General features: G+C 39.6%; 1 protein-coding gene across 6 annotated transcripts in view; it reads left to right on the top strand.

Annotated features, from left to right (window-relative positions):
• The window catches only part of cadps2 (Ca++-dependent secretion activator 2), a 135,869-nt gene that overhangs the window by 53,738 nt on the left and 63,166 nt on the right, over positions 1–18,965 (top strand). For all 6 annotated transcript variants that reach the window (XM_058645624.1, XM_058645622.1, XM_058645626.1 and 3 more), the window contains exons 6-11: positions 596–717; positions 4,233–4,344; positions 5,539–5,678; positions 11,321–11,387; positions 13,035–13,143; positions 13,658–13,858. In XM_058645624.1, the coding sequence (XP_058501607.1) occupies positions 596–717; positions 4,233–4,344; positions 5,539–5,678; positions 11,321–11,387; positions 13,035–13,143; positions 13,658–13,858 (751 nt within the window). The remainder of the gene's footprint in view (positions 1–595; positions 718–4,232; positions 4,345–5,538; positions 5,679–11,320; positions 11,388–13,034; positions 13,144–13,657; positions 13,859–18,965) is intronic.

The following is an 18,965-nucleotide window of genomic DNA, read 5'->3' as shown; positions in this document are numbered from 1 at the left end:
ATTATTTTAGGTCTTGTTGACAGTGGTTATGTAAACAGTTGTAAAGTTTGAGCTACAACCAATTTAATCTCTACTCACATTTAAAAAGCTGATGCATTTCAATCACTGTGTTCTACTTCACTTGCTCTCCACACAGACCTTTCACACCTGCTCACACCTGATTGGTAAAAATGGAGACGAGAAAGCTTCAGGCACCAAAATCCCAGACTCTGTATACTGTTTACATTCAGAGATTAGAGTTAGGATTAGAGTTTGGGTTTGCATTTAGCTGTGCAGGATACGTTTTTGGGCTGTGGACTTCTTGTCATTGTGTGTTCTTACAGGGAGGTCCAAAGATGACCCAGCAACTCCTTCATTTTATTGCAAACTCACTCACAATGTGTCGTATTGCACTGCATCAGAGGAGCAGCAAATAAAAAACAACTTTGTAGCTTTAATCCATTCATACATAATGATTATTTCAGCAGTTAAATAAGTAACTTTTTGATCATTCTACACAGATTAAAATGTGACTTTAGTTTGCAATGACTGAACGTATTGTGATGGTCAAGGCAGACAGCAATGTGCTCACCTTCACCTCCACTGGTGCTTTCAGATTGTCATCGTGGAAGTCCAGGGTCTGAAGTCTGTTGCTCCAAACCGGATTGTTTACTGCACCATGGAGGTGGAGGGAGGAGAGAAGCTGCAGACGGACCAGGCAGAAGCCGCCAGACCACAGTGAGTTATTCTTCCTCTGTCTCTGTTACACCCGGTCAAGGGTGTGCTAATCGAACAATTGATGCAGACACAGAAAGTAAAGCACAGACACCGATTCAATAACGGAGGTTATTAAAGTTATTATTCAGTAATAATGAAACAGAGCTGACACAAAGATTGCAAACAGCATAATCTGGTGTCTCAACTGACATACAGGCAGAAGCAAGCACATTTTAATTTTTGGAAGGCTAAAGAAATAACCTGGGATTGATCCGTACATACTGTCACTTGCTATAGGACTAATGAAATGGAAAGCAACCAGCTGTTTTTATACATGTGCTAACATAAATAATTCAAGAAACATTGTCTATCTTACATGATTAAAGTAAAGATATGATGAATTTGACTCAAATAAAGATATAATATCCTGCAGTATTTATCTTTGCTTTGCCTGAGTTTTTAATGATGACGTGACACAAAATAAGCTTAATTTTAGTCAGTACACGACTTGTATAATTTGACCCAGCTAATGGTGCCACTCTGTTTCTTCCAGTTCCACTACTTAGGCTTTGGAATATAATCTGTATCTACAGCAGGATGTTACTATGAAATAGTTATAGACCACCACTTTGGCAGACTTGCCTATCTTAAATTTGTAATGGATTAAAACCAAATTTGAATCCTTTCATATCCATTCAACACAGTTACCTGAAAGTGCACCACAGCAGACCATACGCTTTGAAAAACAAAAAAAGTTCTCTGAACTCAGATAGAACCTAACTGACCTTATATGTAACAGGGTAAGAGTCTGACCCTCATCATTCCCAAACTGCACAGTCACTCGCCCTAATCTATGTTTTCCGATTGTCCAGTTGAGGCTGAAAAGTCCAGATGATGAGTCTGTTATGTAATAGTGATTGGAGTTGGTCTTAGTCTGAGCTCTGGTGTTTTTCATTCCTGCCCATCATGAAGTGACTCTACAGAGAGCAGGTTTTTGACAAGGATGGTTTAGAATAAGAACAACAGTGGAGGTCCATTCCTCACCCATCGTCATCTTCTTTCTACCTCTTCTGCCTCTCCTCACATTCTTTTCCCCCTTCGGATTATAAATATACAGTAGATGCACGCGTGCTCTGGCCCACACCTTGCCTCCATCATTAGATGATGGTGGTAGAAATCTGTGAGCTTGTGGATAAGCAGGCGCTTGTCAGAGCTGTAGCTCATACAGCCACAGAGACGACTAGGTGCTGCCAAAGAAACTCTGGCTCAGGCATCGAAATTACCTGTAAGCAATGTGATCTGGTCTAGAAGAATAGCAACTGTATCAGAAACCGTGCTGCATTGGAAGTAGGTTTTGGTGCCCAGCCCTGCTTGACAATATCGTCAGATCTTACTCCTTATAAACAAATAAATGGTTGTGTTTTGACTAAAAACTGTTCCACTTCTCTCAGTTTCTGAGTGCACAGGTTTCGTCTCATAACTACGGTAACAGAAAAGTCTCTTTAAAGTATATTATTGTCGAAATATTCTTGATAATTGTTTTTGCTCCCTCTCATGCTGCTGATTAACACGAAGCTTCATTTTGAACAATGTTTTCCTCAACAGTGTTGTTGCTATGCACTCTACAGTTCTTGAAGGTTTTTGGTCATCAGATGCTGGGTGGGACGGTAGGGGGTCGGTGTGGTAATGAGGCTGCCCTTTCGTAAACTAATTTTTTCTCCTTGAGGGCCCTCCATCTGCCTCAATCACCAACGCCAATTAGAGGAACCCACCGTCGCCTGGCTTTACCTCCGCTCCTATAACCGCCACTGTAATTAGCCTGCAGAACGCTTTCGCATTCCTCATCTTTGATCACACACATTTAATGACATTGTAGTTAACCATAATTACACGGACAATGTGATTACACAACCACAGTGACTCCTGTGGTTGTAACGAGTCTTTAATCACTGAGGACCTTTTCAATTAATAATAATCATAATTGTAGTGGGACGTCAAGCATCTGTGATTTGCTTCGAGAATCATACCTGTGTATCTGCATTGTTGTTTTTTTTTTTTTAAATCAAGTTGCTGCTTTTCTTTATGTTAATGAACCTCCTGCGGTGTAAAAAATTGACCAGGTTGTAAAAGTGATTTTTTATTTTGTGGCAGCTGCTGCAGCCAAAGCCATTAGTCTTTATGTTGTCTCACCATCCGTCTCACTCTTGTAGATGTCTTCTCTCAGGAGAAGTGTAAAGAAATTCTCATGGATAAAGTGATTAGATTTCAAGGTCACTGTTGAGGTCATACTGATTTCAGTTTTAGTCTTTCAGTATTCCACAAAGAAAACTGTCTGAGTCCCAATACAGCATACAAAAATCTTTTTTTTTCTTTCTTTTTTCCTGCCTTGTACACAACAAGTCACAAGTCAGATTTAATATTTGATGATGTAACAGATGTTCTATTATTCCAGGGTCCTCTGAGCACAAATCTTTGTTGATTCAATGGGCATTTGTGGAGAGTCATCAGTTTCCAAAGCAACACAATCCTTAGTTTTGTGATGAAAGGCCATGTGAAGGCCATTTAACAGCAAAATAAAGTATATTACAATTAATCAGATGGAGATTGTATGAGTAGAGCTGTTAAATGGCTAAAATCGGTCTCTCCTGCTTTCCTGGTCACAACCATGTTTTAGTGAGCTCACTGTTAAGCTGCGTTGGTAATGTTTAAGGTTATTTATGTCTTCATAACTGTAGAAAGACAGAAATCTGCAAAAACTGCAGGAATCTGACACTTTATTTTTTCCACCTGTGCGCCACACACGAATACATACCTTAGAACTTACTTTCTGCACATATAAAGGGACAGTTTGACATAAATGTGTGTAATCCCTGAAGCGTGGGTCTGAGTGTGTTTGATGATGGTTTTTGTCCATTTCCTCTGACCAGAGGGTGTCTCTCTGTAAGATGAGCATTAACAGCTGACACTGATGGAACTGTTAATTGCCTCTAGAGCTGTGACTGAAGACCCAGTGTGATGTGATGACAAGAAACGGAGCAGAATTTGCAGGGTGACCTCCTGCTGCAGTCAACTTTGCACTCCATAAAATCACTGAACTTGAAAACACATTATCCAGTGTGTTTTAGGGTCTGCAAATAATGCTAATAATAATAGTCACTGGATTTGAGTAGCAGCACTGGGGCTTTGTTCATGCTTTTAAAAACAGAAGAAACAAAGTCTAATGAGAGAAGTCCACGCATTTATTATCTTCATATTCTATGTGGATCCCACTGGAACTCAGCTTGAAAAAAATAGAAAGTATTAAGTGAGATTCAATTGAGCTTGACATATACTGTTTTTGATTGATCAATGAAGAGATACAAACCTAAGTAGGCTTCTGTAATAATAATAATAATAATAATTTTATTCAGAAATGGAGTCTACGAGTGATTGGATTCTTGGAGCGTGTAGCAAAATCACACCTGTGGAGAAAAAGAAAAGTCTTAATTTTGTGCCATATGTACTGCAGCCTGTTAACATTTAATGTTGTCTGTCAGGTGGGGGACTCAGGGGGATTTTATCACAACTCACCCGCTGCCCTCGGTCAAAGTAAAGCTGTTCACAGAGTGCACCGGGGTCCTGGCTCTGGAGGACAAGGAGCTGGGCCGAGTGAGTCCACACCCACACACACACACACACACACACACACACACACACACACACACACACACACACACACATACTGTAGGATAAGGCTAGGTTTGTAGGCATCAACAAAAAATATCTTAATCCTTTGATCACAGTGTTAGAATAAGCAAAGGAACCTCATGTGTCCCCAGTAAACACTTCCTCAACCCAATACTACATCATACCCTGTGAGTATTAGGTGGTGTTGTTGCCATCTGCAGCATGATATAGTTTTCCTGATGTATTTTAAGGCGGAATGTGAATGCAGACATTATGAGACCTTTTAAGGTTAAGTGCTTGAGCTCTCCGGTATAAAATCTCCCGGCCTATCAGACCCCCGAGATGTATCTGATCTACTAATTTCATTTTCTTTCTTTCAATGGCAAAAAAGCTTTCTATTGTATTCTGTTTCCCTAACACAGAGCATTTAGAGTTCTGTCGTAACAGCTCACAAGTGTATAGTCTTGAACAGTTATGCGCAGTAATGTTCTAAAACTACTGGGCACTAAAATTCCTTTGTACCTTTTCTGCTGTAGATTGATTAACAAATAAATAGTTGTCATGACAGCTGGTTGGATGAATAACATGTAATATTAACTGTTCTCATGTTTCTGTGGTGGTGGTGGACCAAATGCTCTGCTCACTGTGTGATGAACTCTTGTTATTTCTAAAAATCTTATTAGAGGAAAAGCCCCCTCTGGGTTGCCAGTAGACTGCATCTTTATGGTAAGCAGCAGGAAGGTTAGGTCTCCCTTGAGAGAAACCTTACGCAGTTCAGATTCAGCTGAAGGTCATAAAACGTAAATCAAGGCAGGAGGCATCCACCAGGATCAATTTGGTGTTGAGTGTCTTGCCCAGGGAGCCATCGCCATATAGATTAGAGGAGCAAGGGATTGAACTCCCAACCATCTCTACCTGTTGAGTCACAGCCGATTAAAAGCAGCAGTCGACCCCCTACAACATACAGTACCACCACAGTTGACTTTTAAAAAGCAAAGTGGTTGTCACAGAAAACGGCACACTCATTGCAGATCATTGTCACTATCTTAGCCTGATGTGCTCACATCTGTCAAAGAGAGAAAATCTACTGCCCAGTAATCACATCACAGTTAATCATTACTCAATTTCTGAGCTGGACAGAAGAACGACAATGACGGTATCCTGTTGTCCCCTCAGGTGGTCCTCAACCCCACCACCAATGGACCAAAGCAGGCTGACTTCCACAGGATGGCCGTCCCCAAGAACAGTCAGGACGCCGAGCTGAAGATCAAGCTGGCCGTCCGCATGGACAAACCCCCCAACATGAAGCACTGCGGGTGAGTCTCCCATTTTCTCCTCCTTTCTAATTCTCTTTATTGTTTATCTTCTCCATCTTTTTGAATGATTTGAACAAAGGCGGTGATGAAACACTGATCGTAGCCCCATATGTCAAACAGTGTCACTAACAAGACTGAACTTTGAACAGGCTGACAGCTCCACCTACTGGTTTGATAGAGGAAGCACAGACAGTTGGTGCTGAATATGGGAGCAGCTCCTTGGTTGGTTTATATTTTTAAAATTCCTATTCAGATCTGTCGTGTTAATCTCATTTTAAAGCATCCACACAGAGCATGTTAAACTGAAGCAGAGGCTAAGACAATGTGGTGTACATTCACACAACATGATCCCTAAAATAACAACATTCACAAGCTCCATTAGGAAAAAAAACCCACATGTACACCCTAATTTACTATTATATGTCTCGTTCTTTTTGCCTGTATGAGTGCAAAATAGCTTCTCTTAATTCATTTGTAGTCTCACTAAAACAAGTATATCCAAGTATTTTCTCTGCGTTTCCTGTTTCAACCTCAAAACCTGAATGATGTTTTTAGTTCAGTCAGTTTAGTAAAATATAATTTCTACATTTTTTTTTCCTCACTCTGCTAAATAAATTGTTTGTAATTATAAATTGACTATAGTTTTTGTCTAATCAGCCAATCAAAACAACCATTATGGGCAATTTTGGGCCCTCTAGATTGTCATGGACATGTTTTGAGAACACTTTTTGTAATAAATCATGGGATGAAAATAATTTCCATGCAGGAATTTAGTGGTTAATCCTTGGATTACACTTTTAAAATTACAGTTAGATTTGTTGGCCAAATATCTGTACATATTCAAATAATTGACTGCAGTGTCCTAACCAAAACTGCAGGTCCAGGTAAAGTTGTGTGTCTGTGTTTTACAGTTCTCCTTTTTTGCCAGGAGATGGCAGCAAATCATCATGCAACATTTCAGTGGATTTAATAGTGCAATACCTCATGTGTTTCCTTGTTTGATAGCAAGCATCTGCAAACACTTGAAGTCTAACTCAAAAAAACCCAAAACAGTTTTATTCCAACACAGCAGAAGTCTGTTCAGCCTATTCATCTTGTGGTGAGACAGATTCCCATGCCTGGAAATTTAAGTTTGTAAACCGCTCCAGCACCAATGTCCGTAGGATATAATTCAGGGTATTTAGCTGAAGGGGACACAGGAGCTGTTGGTTTACTGCTGCTTAGTTTGGTGTGTTTATGTCTTATTTTCAGTGAATCTGAATAAAAAAGTATTTCAAAAAAGTCACACAAATAACACATTTGAAGGCAGCGGTGGATCAACAACTCCTGTGTGCTCCTGTGTGCCTACGTCATGTCAGAAAACGTCCAGTCTTTGTGCTAATTGTGCTTAACACTCTCAGATATTGACGTGAAATCCATCTGCTCATTCAACTTTGAGGTTGTAAAAGTGTTAGTGTTCCTTAGTGAAATGAATTAGTCTTGCATTTCTTATCCAAACAACACCTGCACACACTGGTATGTTTGAATTGTCACTGTCACTGTTATTATTCTGCAATAAAAGTTTGGTTTACTTTTTACATCGAACATTATTGTAGATATTGAAATAACAAAAAATGACAGATTGAAAGAATTCAGGCAGCCCTGTGTGAGAGGTGGCACTTTTGATGGTATATCTGTCGCATTTCTACGGATATCTCCTGCATTTCTTATCCTGACAATGTCAAAGTCAGCACTGTACACACTGGTGTCCTTAGAAAGTCATCTGCCAAGTTTGAATCCTGTGAAGGCGAACCGTTGGCAGGTTAATAGATTAACAGGCAGACTGACTCCCCTCCACTGTGAGCCAGCACCCATGATAACAGACTGACTGATTGAAAGTAAAACAGATCAGGTGCAGTTTTTAACGTCATCCTCAAGGGGCCAGTATTATTCTCCCTGTGATTCCACCCAAGTCTCTGGTTTACGTTCGTCTCTGTTGCATGAAACTTCTGGGCATTTTCTGATTTGTTAAAAACACAATCTGTGTGACCAAGATGAACAGGCCACACAGGGTCTGTGCGCTAGATTTGTTAAATAAATACAGTGTATACAAAGAACGTCTAAGAAGAGGCCAACTGAGGCAGACGTTTCTGTTGCTTAAAGCAGAGAAAAAGAGCACAAACAGAACATGTTTTGCTCTCTTTGTGTTGTTTCTTTCCCGGGTTCAGGCTGCAAAAAAGAAAAACATGAAAAGGAACCTGATAGGTTAAAGACATGAATCCATTAAGACGCTGACGGATGCAGGAGTATGTTTTACTTTCTGTAAGAAAAGAGCAGGAAATGAAAAGGTGTACAGAGGGGAAACATTGTGTTTGCTCTAAACAAAACGTAGGTAGTGTTACAGATTATTTGGTCTTGCTCTAAACCTTATTAAGCAAATGTGCTGAGATTTTTTGGTGCAGCAATTTACACCCGTATTTATTATTTCTACAAAATGAATTTGATATAAAATTAGTAAAAGATCAGGAACTAAGTTCATTGTCCTATTGTAAATATACTTATAAAAGCCTGATTATGATGGTGACAGATGAGAGAAATTTCTCTGCAGCGAGGACTGTTAAATGCCTGCAGTGAACACACACACACACACACACACACACACACACACACACACACAGAGGGCTGTGGCTGAGTGGTAGTTTGAAACCCTGCATGAGGAGCGCTCATAGCCAAATCATTTTCACAAGTGGCCGGTGAGCAGTGCCACATATTAACCTGGAGTCATACAGAATGGCCCAGATTCTCCGCCCAGACGTGCCGCTGCCTTGACTGGAGGCCTTTTCTTTAAGGGCGGGCAGCAGGGCTGAAGAAAGAGGTCTCACCATCGATTGATTTTCCTCACTTGCACTTGCCTGTGTCCCACGCTTCAGGAGGCCTGGGAGCAGCCATCGATTGAAAGGCCACGCTGGTCATTCTTCCATTTTCCCCAAGACTTCCTCAATGTCATATTCCATATAATGTCATGGCCTCTCTCAGTTTAGGACTCGGTGTTTTCAGCTACGTTGTCAGGGGAAGAAATTCATGTGTTGACAAAGATAACAGCTGGAGAATGATGGCTCATTGTAGTGTGTTGTTTTGCAGGGAGATTTAGAATGCATTATAGTGTCTACAATTTTAGAGTCTCAAGTATGCCAGGAGGGTAAATGAGTAGATAAATTGTTCCCTCACATTACTCGAACACACTTTTATTTATTTTCTTAAAGGTTATTGTTGTACCTTAGTATCTCACATGAGTGATACTCAAGTCATTATCTTCAAGGTTGCATACTGTTATTTTCATATCAATGAATCTGTAGTATTGCTTTTTAATTAAATATTAAGTGATGATTGTCAGAAAAATGTAAAGCGTGAAGATGTGTGTGTGGCCATAATGAGAACATTATTATGCACTTGATTTTCACTTCTAGTGTTTGTCTTGAAGACACTTGCCTTAGATGACTGTGAGAACTCCGGAGCAGGTTTTACCCTTAAGCACTTCTCCTTGTGTGGCTGCACTCATCCTTCCCTCAGGCCTTGTCTCTGCAGTTAAAGTTGAGAAGCTCCCCGCCGGTAAAGCATGATGCTGCCACCAATATGTGTCGCCATAGGAACAGCACTATCCAGGTGATGAGCACAGCGTGGAATTTGACATATATGGTGTTTGGAGTTCAATCTTTGAGCACATGTGGAGGAAATTCTCATTTATTTGTTGTTTTGCAAACTCCAAGCAGACTGCCATGTTCATTTTAGTGGCTTTTGTTCAGATGTCGTACCAAAAAGGTCCCGACTGATGAAGTGCTGCAGAGGGGGTTGTTCTTCCAGAAAAACCTCTGAAGCTCGGTCAAGCTGCATCCAGACAGACTTGAACGCTAGATAATATCTCTTTAGTTTGCTTTTCACATATGACAAACACAAGCAGGAGATTGTCTGGATACAATTTGTTCACAACAGCAGTAGAATCTCCACAGGACGCAGGCGAGGGGGTGGTTCCTGGCTTAAGCTTGCAGGAGGCAGGAGATTCTCCTGCTGCGCTCTCACTTGGACATTATCTGAATATTACATTAAGGAGCTAGCAGGAGAGTCTCAAGAGAATGCGTGAAAGTGGTTCCCGTGGACATTTGCATTTATAACAGAGTGCATGTCTGAAAGCAGCCTCCGAGTGAGATCTGGGTTCTTGGTCGCATCCTTGACCAGGTTTCTTTTTGGCAATGTCTGGTCCTGGTCCAAGATTTTGGCCTATTCTAGGAATATCCGTAGGAACATTCAAAGCCTATTTGAATCCTTGCACTGATCTGTGCTTCACTATTTTATCACAGTAGTCTACAAAGAGGTCCCTGGACTACATGTCTTGCAGTGTAAAGTGCAGTGTAAATAGTATAACATGTCAAAAAATAGTTTTGATGTCCAGTAAATTCAGTTTTTTTATCCCATGAAGACACCAATCAAATTCTACTCACATCTCACATCTCGAGAATATACAGTTTATATATTTTTTTTACAATATAAACATTGAACGTCAATGTGTGTCTTCAACAGTTGAGGTTTTTAAAAGTCATCTGTGCATGTAGTGTAGTAAGTAGTGTAGAGCTGCAACTAACTATTATTTTCATAATCGATCAATCCGTCCATTATTTTCTCGATTAATCAATGAATCGTTTGGTCCATATAATATCCGAAAACCTTAAAAAATGTTGATTGGTGTTTGTCAAACCTGGAAATGATGATGTTCTCAAATGTCTTGTTTTGTCCATAAACCAAAATGATTCCCTTTTAATGATTTCTTTGTTATCCAGAGCAAAGAAATGTTCACCTTTAAGAAGCTTAAACCATAAGAAATCTTGTTTTAATTGTGAAAAAAACTTCAAACCAATTATCGATTATCAAAATAGTTGCCGATTAATTTAGTAATCAATTAATAATCGATTAATTGTTTCAGCTATAAAGTAGTGTCCTATGTGCCTGTGACTGGGGAATAGCAATGATTATTCAAATGTATTCTGATTCCCAACTTTCGGTGTTGAAAATATCCAGTTTATTCCTGTTCATTGTTATAGATTCCTGTTAATTCCCTTGGGAAGTTTCCAATTTTGAAAATTTGTGGAATTTTGCTCGAAGTAGGGAAAACACATGCTGAATTAATTTTGGCATCCTCAGGCTGTTTCACTGCCACACTGTCCTGACTTGCTTGAACTGAACGGAGCCATCGTTGATGCCATCAGTTACACTTGCACTAAAACAGGTCCAAATGTCTGCTGTGAGAAAGGGCAGTCGCGGCACACAGGTTGCATCCCACCAGTAAGAGTATAAGACTTTGTCATTATGGCAGTGTGGTGGGTCCCGGTGGGTTAATGCCAGCTACCTCAAGTCCAAAGACATGAGGGTCAGGTTAACTAGTACAGTGTTAACCAACCCTGGTCCTCAGGGAACACTGCCCTCCATGTTTTAGATGTTGCCCCGCTCCAACACACCTGATTCAGATGAACTGCTCGTTATCAGGCTTCTGCAGAGCTTGATGACGAGCGGACAATTTGAATCAGGTGTGTTGGGAAACACTGAACTCTAAGTGGCCCTTAGGTATGCAAACATTGTTCCTGTAAGTTGCTGTGATGTTCCTTGTGTCTCAGGTACCTGTACGCTCTGGGACAAAGACTCTGGAAACGCTGGAAAAGAAGATATTTTGTTCTTGTTCAGGTAACAAACTAGAAAAAAATGCTTTTATTTGTGATCAATTTGCAAATGGAGTCACTGCTGTTGGGAGAGGAAAGACTACAGGTTAAACTGTAGCAGTATTGAAAATGATTTGACTCAGTGACTTTTTTTGAAAGATCTGGCAGATGTGAGGAAAAAAAAAACAAAACCCAAAAAACATTAACTCTCAGCCTTTGCAGAAAACATGCAAATTGTCATTTTCAAACACTCCTCCTTTAATTTTGTAGCAGAGAGGCAGTCAAAAAAAAACCAATTTAAGGTTATTACAGAAAATCATCTCACATCAGCCACTCTGTTTGAAAGGTTTGCACATCTCATCTGAGGACAAGAGATCTGCTGAAGCAAAATTAATTAAGTTTTGGTCTGTGAAATTCTCCTTCATACTTCATTTCCAATGTTATTTACTTTCCGAGCACTTAGTGATCAACTCAGGAGTCTGTGAGAGCAAAAGCAGACTTTTAAAATTAAAATGTTTTTCTTTGTGAAGCGTAGCTTTGGTTACCTACGCCTGACACTTATTTATTTATTTATTTCTATGTTTATTTCGGTCATGTCAGTTAGATCACTCATCATCACACATCATCTTAGTGTAGTTCACACAATAACCGAAAGGGAAAGCGGGAGAAGCAAACGCTTATCTAGTCCCGCCCCCATTACCCACAGAATGCATATTTTCATCGTACAAAGTAGTCTAAAACCAGCAAACGGTGACATTTTTCATCTGAGTATCACTTCTATTTAGATTAGTTTGGTCGATGAAGTCAATGGTTTATTGACTCTTTGGTAACATTTCTAACATCCTCAAAGACTAGTTCTAACTCTGTGGGTTTAAAATGACAGAGTGGTAATGAAAGGACATTTTTAATTAGGGCTGCAACTAACTATTATTATTATTATTCTCGATGGAGCAATTATATGTTTGGTCTGTAAAAAAATGTTGGTGTTTCACAAAGCTCACAATGATGATTTTCTCCTGTTTTGTCCACTGACCATTATTCAGTTTTAATGATGTATTTATTATATGAGGCGGACAAACCTGAGAATATTCACATCTTGTTTGGGATCTTGTTTTAATCATTTGATAAAACACTCAAACCGATCACAATCGTTGGTGTTTAATTTAGTCGTGACTTAATCATTGCAGCCCCATTTTTAGCCATATTAAACCTTCACCTGTTCCACCTTTTTATTATAAAGGTGAAACAGATATTGCAACACTGCTGTATACAGCAGCAATTACATTCAAAAAAACAGAGGGAAACTTGGTGTGAGTCCTGGACTGGCACAGGGTGTAATGTTGTTCTGTATCTGGTGGATGTGCAAAGAAGAGACTTTACTTAGAAGCTTGGTTTCATTGATTAATTGATTGCAATATCAATTCCTGAAATAAAAACAACAAATGTGAGTATTTTCTGGTTTCTTTGCTCTAAAGAAAGTCAACTGAATAAATCAAGAGATCATTTAAAGTGTCTGTTAGGACACATCCTTAAACCGTTTCAGGCCGTATGTGAAGTAAGGACAACGCTTGCTCAATAATAGATAACTAAACATGCTCCATGTATAGTTTTAGGACTACTTGGGCGTCTGAAGTGTGGTATGATTTTTCACTTTGTGGCCTGTGTCCTTCAGGTGAGTCAGTACACATTTGCCATGTGCAGCTACAGAGAGAAGAAGGCGGAGCCTCAGGAGCTGATGCAGCTGGAGGGCTACACTGTGGATTACTGTGATCCTCAGCCAGGTAGATGCACCTCAGCTGTGCACATGATGCCCTCTATTCTGTTAGCTTCTCCAACACTTAAACATGGTCCCCCATTAGACACTCTGTTATCAACGTGGGGGCTTTAAAACACTTCTGCCAAATAAGAAAATAAACAACTCAATAGTGTATGTCCATTTATTCTTTGTAATACATCTGTACATATATTTATTTCCATATTACTACCTGTATGTTTTTTTATTTATATTGCCATACATTTATTTTTGCAGTTCCTTGTCTCTAAGTAAAAAGCAATTAACAAACATAGATGAGCAAATTTATAGAGAAATGAATCTCAAAGACTGGGACATCATGAATGGGGAGTGGAGTGAGTTATTGTTAAATAAAATAAAAATGTTCAGATGCATGAGCTGGTCTTTAGACTTTACAGTCTCACCAGGGCGAGCTGCAGATGAGTCCTATGAATGATCAGATCTGGACTGCATTTCGTTTGAAGCTTCTCACTTCTGAGTCTCTTTCTTCTCCTCCTCCTCAGGTCTTCAGGGTGGTCGAGTGTTTTTTAACGCGGTGAAGGAGGGCGACCTGGTGATGTTTGCCTGTGACGATGAGTCGGACCGAGTTCTGTGGGTTCAGGCCATGTACCGGGCCACCGGACAGTCCTACAAGCCAGTTCCACCTCTCCAGAACAAAACCACAAATTGCAGAGGAGGGATTCAGAAAGCCGCATCGCATATCAGTAAGTTGTGGCCCTCATTGGCCCCACACAGCCATTGTGAAACATTGACGGAGACCTTGAGTTAGAAACTAAACTACATTAAGTGTGGGGTTTAGATGGACACACTGTAAATGTGGTACTTGGTAGGATGGTGGCTTATTTGTGGCTCTGTCTTTTGTCAGCAATTTCTAAGGTTTTCACTGTGTGGGGAAAACTTTGGCAAAATACATCCCTACCCCTCCACCTTTGGCCCTTTCGCCCCTTGGCTGCTTTTTTTCTTTTTCTTGACAGTGTTGCAAAATTCTGGCCATCCTACTCTGCGTCAGTGGTATATGTCTTTCTGGCTTGTGAAGGTTGTGATCATGTGTTGAAAAAGGTGCAAAAGTATGCCAGCTACAGACCCTATCTTGAAAACATGATACTCGTAATGCAAATGTGTACAAAGGTTAGTTGGAGCAAAGGTTTTGGGGTAAATTCATCCCCCCCTCACTCCTAAACCCCCCGACAGAACATAACAAAAAGGTCTCCCCTTGTGAATGGAACTGCTAATAATTGCAGAGAGCAGAAAGTCTTTCAAACTGGAGTTATTTGAAAGTTTCAGTCTTGTAGATGAAACCTTTATTTCAATGGTATGCCTCTATTAACAGCTTCTACCTAGTTGTGTAGAATTTACCAACACATTTCTTGGCAAACTCTTTTAATTCATCACTGTTATACACAGATTTATAATGCGTCGGATGTCATGGTCACTATCTCTGAGGCTTTTGCACATCCTAAATCTTCCAAAAATGTCTTCAATTAAAGAGTTTTGTGGTTGTGACCTTTTATTTTAAACTTTTCTTGGCATCAATTTTGCATACAAATTCTTTCTTCCTTCTTACTTCTAAACTATAATTCTTTAACCCTTACACTCCCAACCCTTATTTCACCTTCTCTTTTTTCTCTCCCCTTTATTCATCCATGTCTCTGTTTGCTTCATATTGGTGATCATGAAACCACGTTTTGCAAAAAGAAAACAGTGGAACTTTCCTTTAGGTTAGAGAGACAGAGGTTTTATTGCCGTGAGACAGAACAGACAAATATGTTAAGAAGTGAAGAAAGAATGGTTGAAATAAAAGAAAACTGCATGAAGAGAAAAGGAGACGGACACAATGAGGGATGCTCACAAACCTTAAGTGAAAACAGTTCTGACGGAGTCCAACATTGTCTCTGCATAGAGACTTTGATTGTCAGCCATAATAATACAACCATCCATGACAGAATCTCCCCAAGTTCATCCAGAAGTCTGTATGAAAACGGTATGATTTTCATAGTATTTTAAAAAGCTCACTGTTTTCTAGATCTTCATCATACAAACTATATTTGAAATTACAAAACCATCTTAAACAAGGTGTGGCTGCAAGTATGTGTGAGCTAAGTAACCTCTCTTTATATTTGCTGACAGTGTCTTTAAAGGATCACATTCCCTTAATGTTGGAGACTTTTGCATAAAAAGAAAAAAAGTTAGGTCATTCAGTAACAAGGAGATTCTCGCACACCGTCACAAGACCTTCACCAGGCAAGCGTGTGAGCCATCACCATTGGTTTAAGCAAAATGTGTTTTATTTGCGATGTTAAGTTTCAGGAGTAATAGTGCCTTCCCTCCTTTGTTTACCACAGCACATTACTGAACAGATAATGGTGCTTGCTACGATCGCATCGTTCAAACATAAATACTGTGCTTTCACGACAGAGCAGCCTTTATTACTCACTGCAACACTATCATCACAACGTGGTTAAATTCAAGAAGTGCTGGAAGTCAGTGGAAAGAGATCATCTGCAGTGATTTATGGGATACATATTTATTTAACTCTCATCATAATACTATAATAAAAATAATAATGATAATATACTCCTTAACCTTTTTCCATTGAATTTAATATTTTCTGGTCATGATTCATCTTGTCGCTGAAATATCATTTGAGAAAAAGAATGGGAGCAAATTCTGGTCAAATCCGAGCCGTTCTGCTGCACTGTTCTCTGTATTGTTCAAAAACTACTAAAGTTTTCTCAGTTTTTTACTTTTTCTCCATATTTATGTTTTCCCTCACTCTGCTCCACTTGTCCTTTCCTTTAAACTGATATCATGTTTTTTTTTTTTGCCCCTGTTTCTCCACACCATGTTGTTTTTGTTTTTGCTGCCCTTCATACAAATAATTGCATTTGTGATCTATATAAAGAGGTGCATCAGTGTGTGCTGGTCACCTCCTCCCGGCTCAGCATTGTGACATGAAGAGCTTCACACTGAGAGCTGATTATGACGGTATTTGTGTAATTTAGTGCGATGGCGGCCTGTTCATTAGCATTTAATAGGAGAGACTGAAGAGTTAATGCCAAGAGGTGCTGACATGCTGTTTGCGGGGTGGAAATAGATGGTGTCCCTGAAATAGCTCTTAACTGGGTGCTAAGTGCCACTCCGTGTGTGTGTAGCTATAATGGCTTTGACAGGAAGTTGTTGTTGCTTTAATAGCAATTGTGTTGGCGAACCTGTATCTTTGCTCATGAAAAGGAAAGGCTAACCACCGCACATGTACATACAGACACACACACACACCCACTCAAACAAAGACATGTTTTTTTTGTAGGTCTGTCAAGTGATTAAAAAAAAAATAAATAACAGATTAATTGCAGAATTGGCTGTGATTACTCACATCTATTCATCTAAGTACTGAAGCTCGTGATAATGGATTTTTATATGTAAATTCACAAATAAATAACACAGTGGAAGCATATTTAGATACTGATCTTATTAGTATTATATTATATATTCTCTCATGGAATGGAACTTGTGTGCATTTACACATTATATGCAGACAAGCATAACCCTGGCCAACCTAAAGAGACATCAAGGCCGTTCAAAAAAGAAAAAGTCATTTCTTGTTTGTACTCGTATTATTATTGTGATGATCTCTTGTTTGAGTGCAAATGTGCTTGAAGTGCACTGTGACACTGAATATGTCAGTACTAATAGTTGAGTTGCTTGACCTGTGCTTATTCGAGCATCGTCTTCTTCTTCAGAAAACATGCATATTCATCTGTAAAGTGTAAGATATGTCTCCTGATGTTATTGGAGTTATTATGCTCATTTATTATTATTATGCCCACATATAGACAAAGTATTGGTTAGCTTCTCGCTTATGTCTCATTACTGACTGAAATCCTACTTTTCCTGTCTTTTCCTGTGAAAATAGCAGTATTTCCTGACGTTCTAAGACAGTGTTTTGTACATATACACATAATCGTGAGCAAACGGGTGAATTAATGTGAGCAGAGAGACAGCATCTCTCCTTTGTTGTTCATCCTGAGCCACAGACGAACAAAGAATTGTGTCTGCAGATGCGTCTTGGAGCGCAAACAGGCAGTGGCAGATTTTATTGACTGTTGTGTGAGAACAATCAGTGAAGTGCTTTACAGGCTGAAGTTGTGTCAGAGGCTCATTCACAGCAGACAGCTGATAGTTATTGATGTCACTCTGCTGAACTATGACTTTATTAGCTTCTACCTCTACAACTGTCTCTACACAAAAAAAAAAAAAGCTTTTCAGGAAATATGAACATTTAAAAGAAGGAAGGACAATATTTAGCTTCTATAGCTAGCACAGTCGTGAGGACATGGAGGATGCACAAAGCCCACAATAGACCATAGCCCTGTTTTCACCAAGTGCTAAGGTTAGATTCAGTTTGGTACATCGCAGTTCTTTGCAGAGGCTCATGATTCACACATTCATTCAGTCAGTTTGCACTTGACGCAACAAAAGCTCTTTGGAAAGGGTTTAAAAAGGAAAATGGATATTATTTTTGCCCGTTGTGAACAATACTTACTTGATGCTGTTCACTTGTGATCTGATCTTTCAGGATGGACGATAGTATCAGGCCTGGAGGAGGCCACTGTGTTTGTTTGCGGACTTTGTATGTTGATGGATGTTCAAACTGTCCTTTGGTCTTAAAGGTGAGGTGGGACAACAGGTGTTGGTCACAAACGAAAGATGTTTTTAGGGAAAAGCTACTGCCAAGAGAGGGGCTGGTACCGAGCGGTCCAAGACCAGAGTGAACGTCAGTGCTGTGTTTGAACTGTGGCAACAGAAAGGACTGGAAAATGGTGGCTCTGTTTCTACCGGACCCACAGGTTAACTCAGCACAGCTGATCGTGTATTTATGTACCTCTCTCAAACTTTTCTCTTACTCGTGTTTTGTCCATTTAAGCTGTTTGGTACAAGAAGCCTCACTCAGTCAGACGGAGGTTGATGGGCTTGTCCACCTTTATCTTCATCTCCGCTCGCCTCATCATCGCCATGCTCTGACGAACAGATCAAGTCAGATCCTCTTCCTCCGGTGTACCTGAAACTGAAACTCCCCGTGTCCTCCTCCTCCTTTTTAGTCTGCATCAATAACCTGCCATCAGCACCCACCTCCACTGCTCAGAGCAGCATGTCACATGGATGTGACTGTCACTTTGAGGATACCAGTGGAGCACAGACAAGATGGGTGTGAAGAGAGTATAGAAACACACACACACACACACACACACAACTTTCATCATTTTACAGTCAAAACATTAGGTTTTTAACTACTTACAAAACCATGTTGGTTAGTTTGGCTGCACTGGTTTTATGAGTGACGGCTGACTTAAAGACTTAAACCTTAAAGGCGGAACACATCTACGACTATAACAATTATCAATAATAATGCTGTCATAGCAATTAAAAAAAAGTGATTATAATTTCCTGGGGGGAAAATATTGTGTCCAATTCGGGAGATGCAAATTAGCTTCACTCATGGAAATGTTTCTATAAACCCATATTCAAATAGTTTGAAATTAACTTCTATATTCCAACATCTAATTTATATATTTTACATGATTTTTAATTATAATGGTTGTTTACAAGGACTGATGTTATAAATTAGTTTTGGCGAGTCACACCTGTTTCACACCCTATTTTTCTATGCTTTTCCCTTTCAAATTCAGAAATAATATTATATGTATTCATATATACACATTTGTCAAATGCTAATATGAAGTAATATTTTGATATATTTATTTCAGGTTAAAGACATTAAAGGAATACGTAATTTGGCACCTTTTTTTTTCC

Source organism: Solea solea, chromosome 12, assembly GCF_958295425.1.
Source record: "Solea solea chromosome 12, fSolSol10.1, whole genome shotgun sequence".
NCBI classification, from domain to species: domain Eukaryota; kingdom Metazoa; phylum Chordata; class Actinopteri; order Pleuronectiformes; family Soleidae; genus Solea; species Solea solea.
This window is presented reverse-complemented; position numbering and strand designations above follow the sequence as displayed.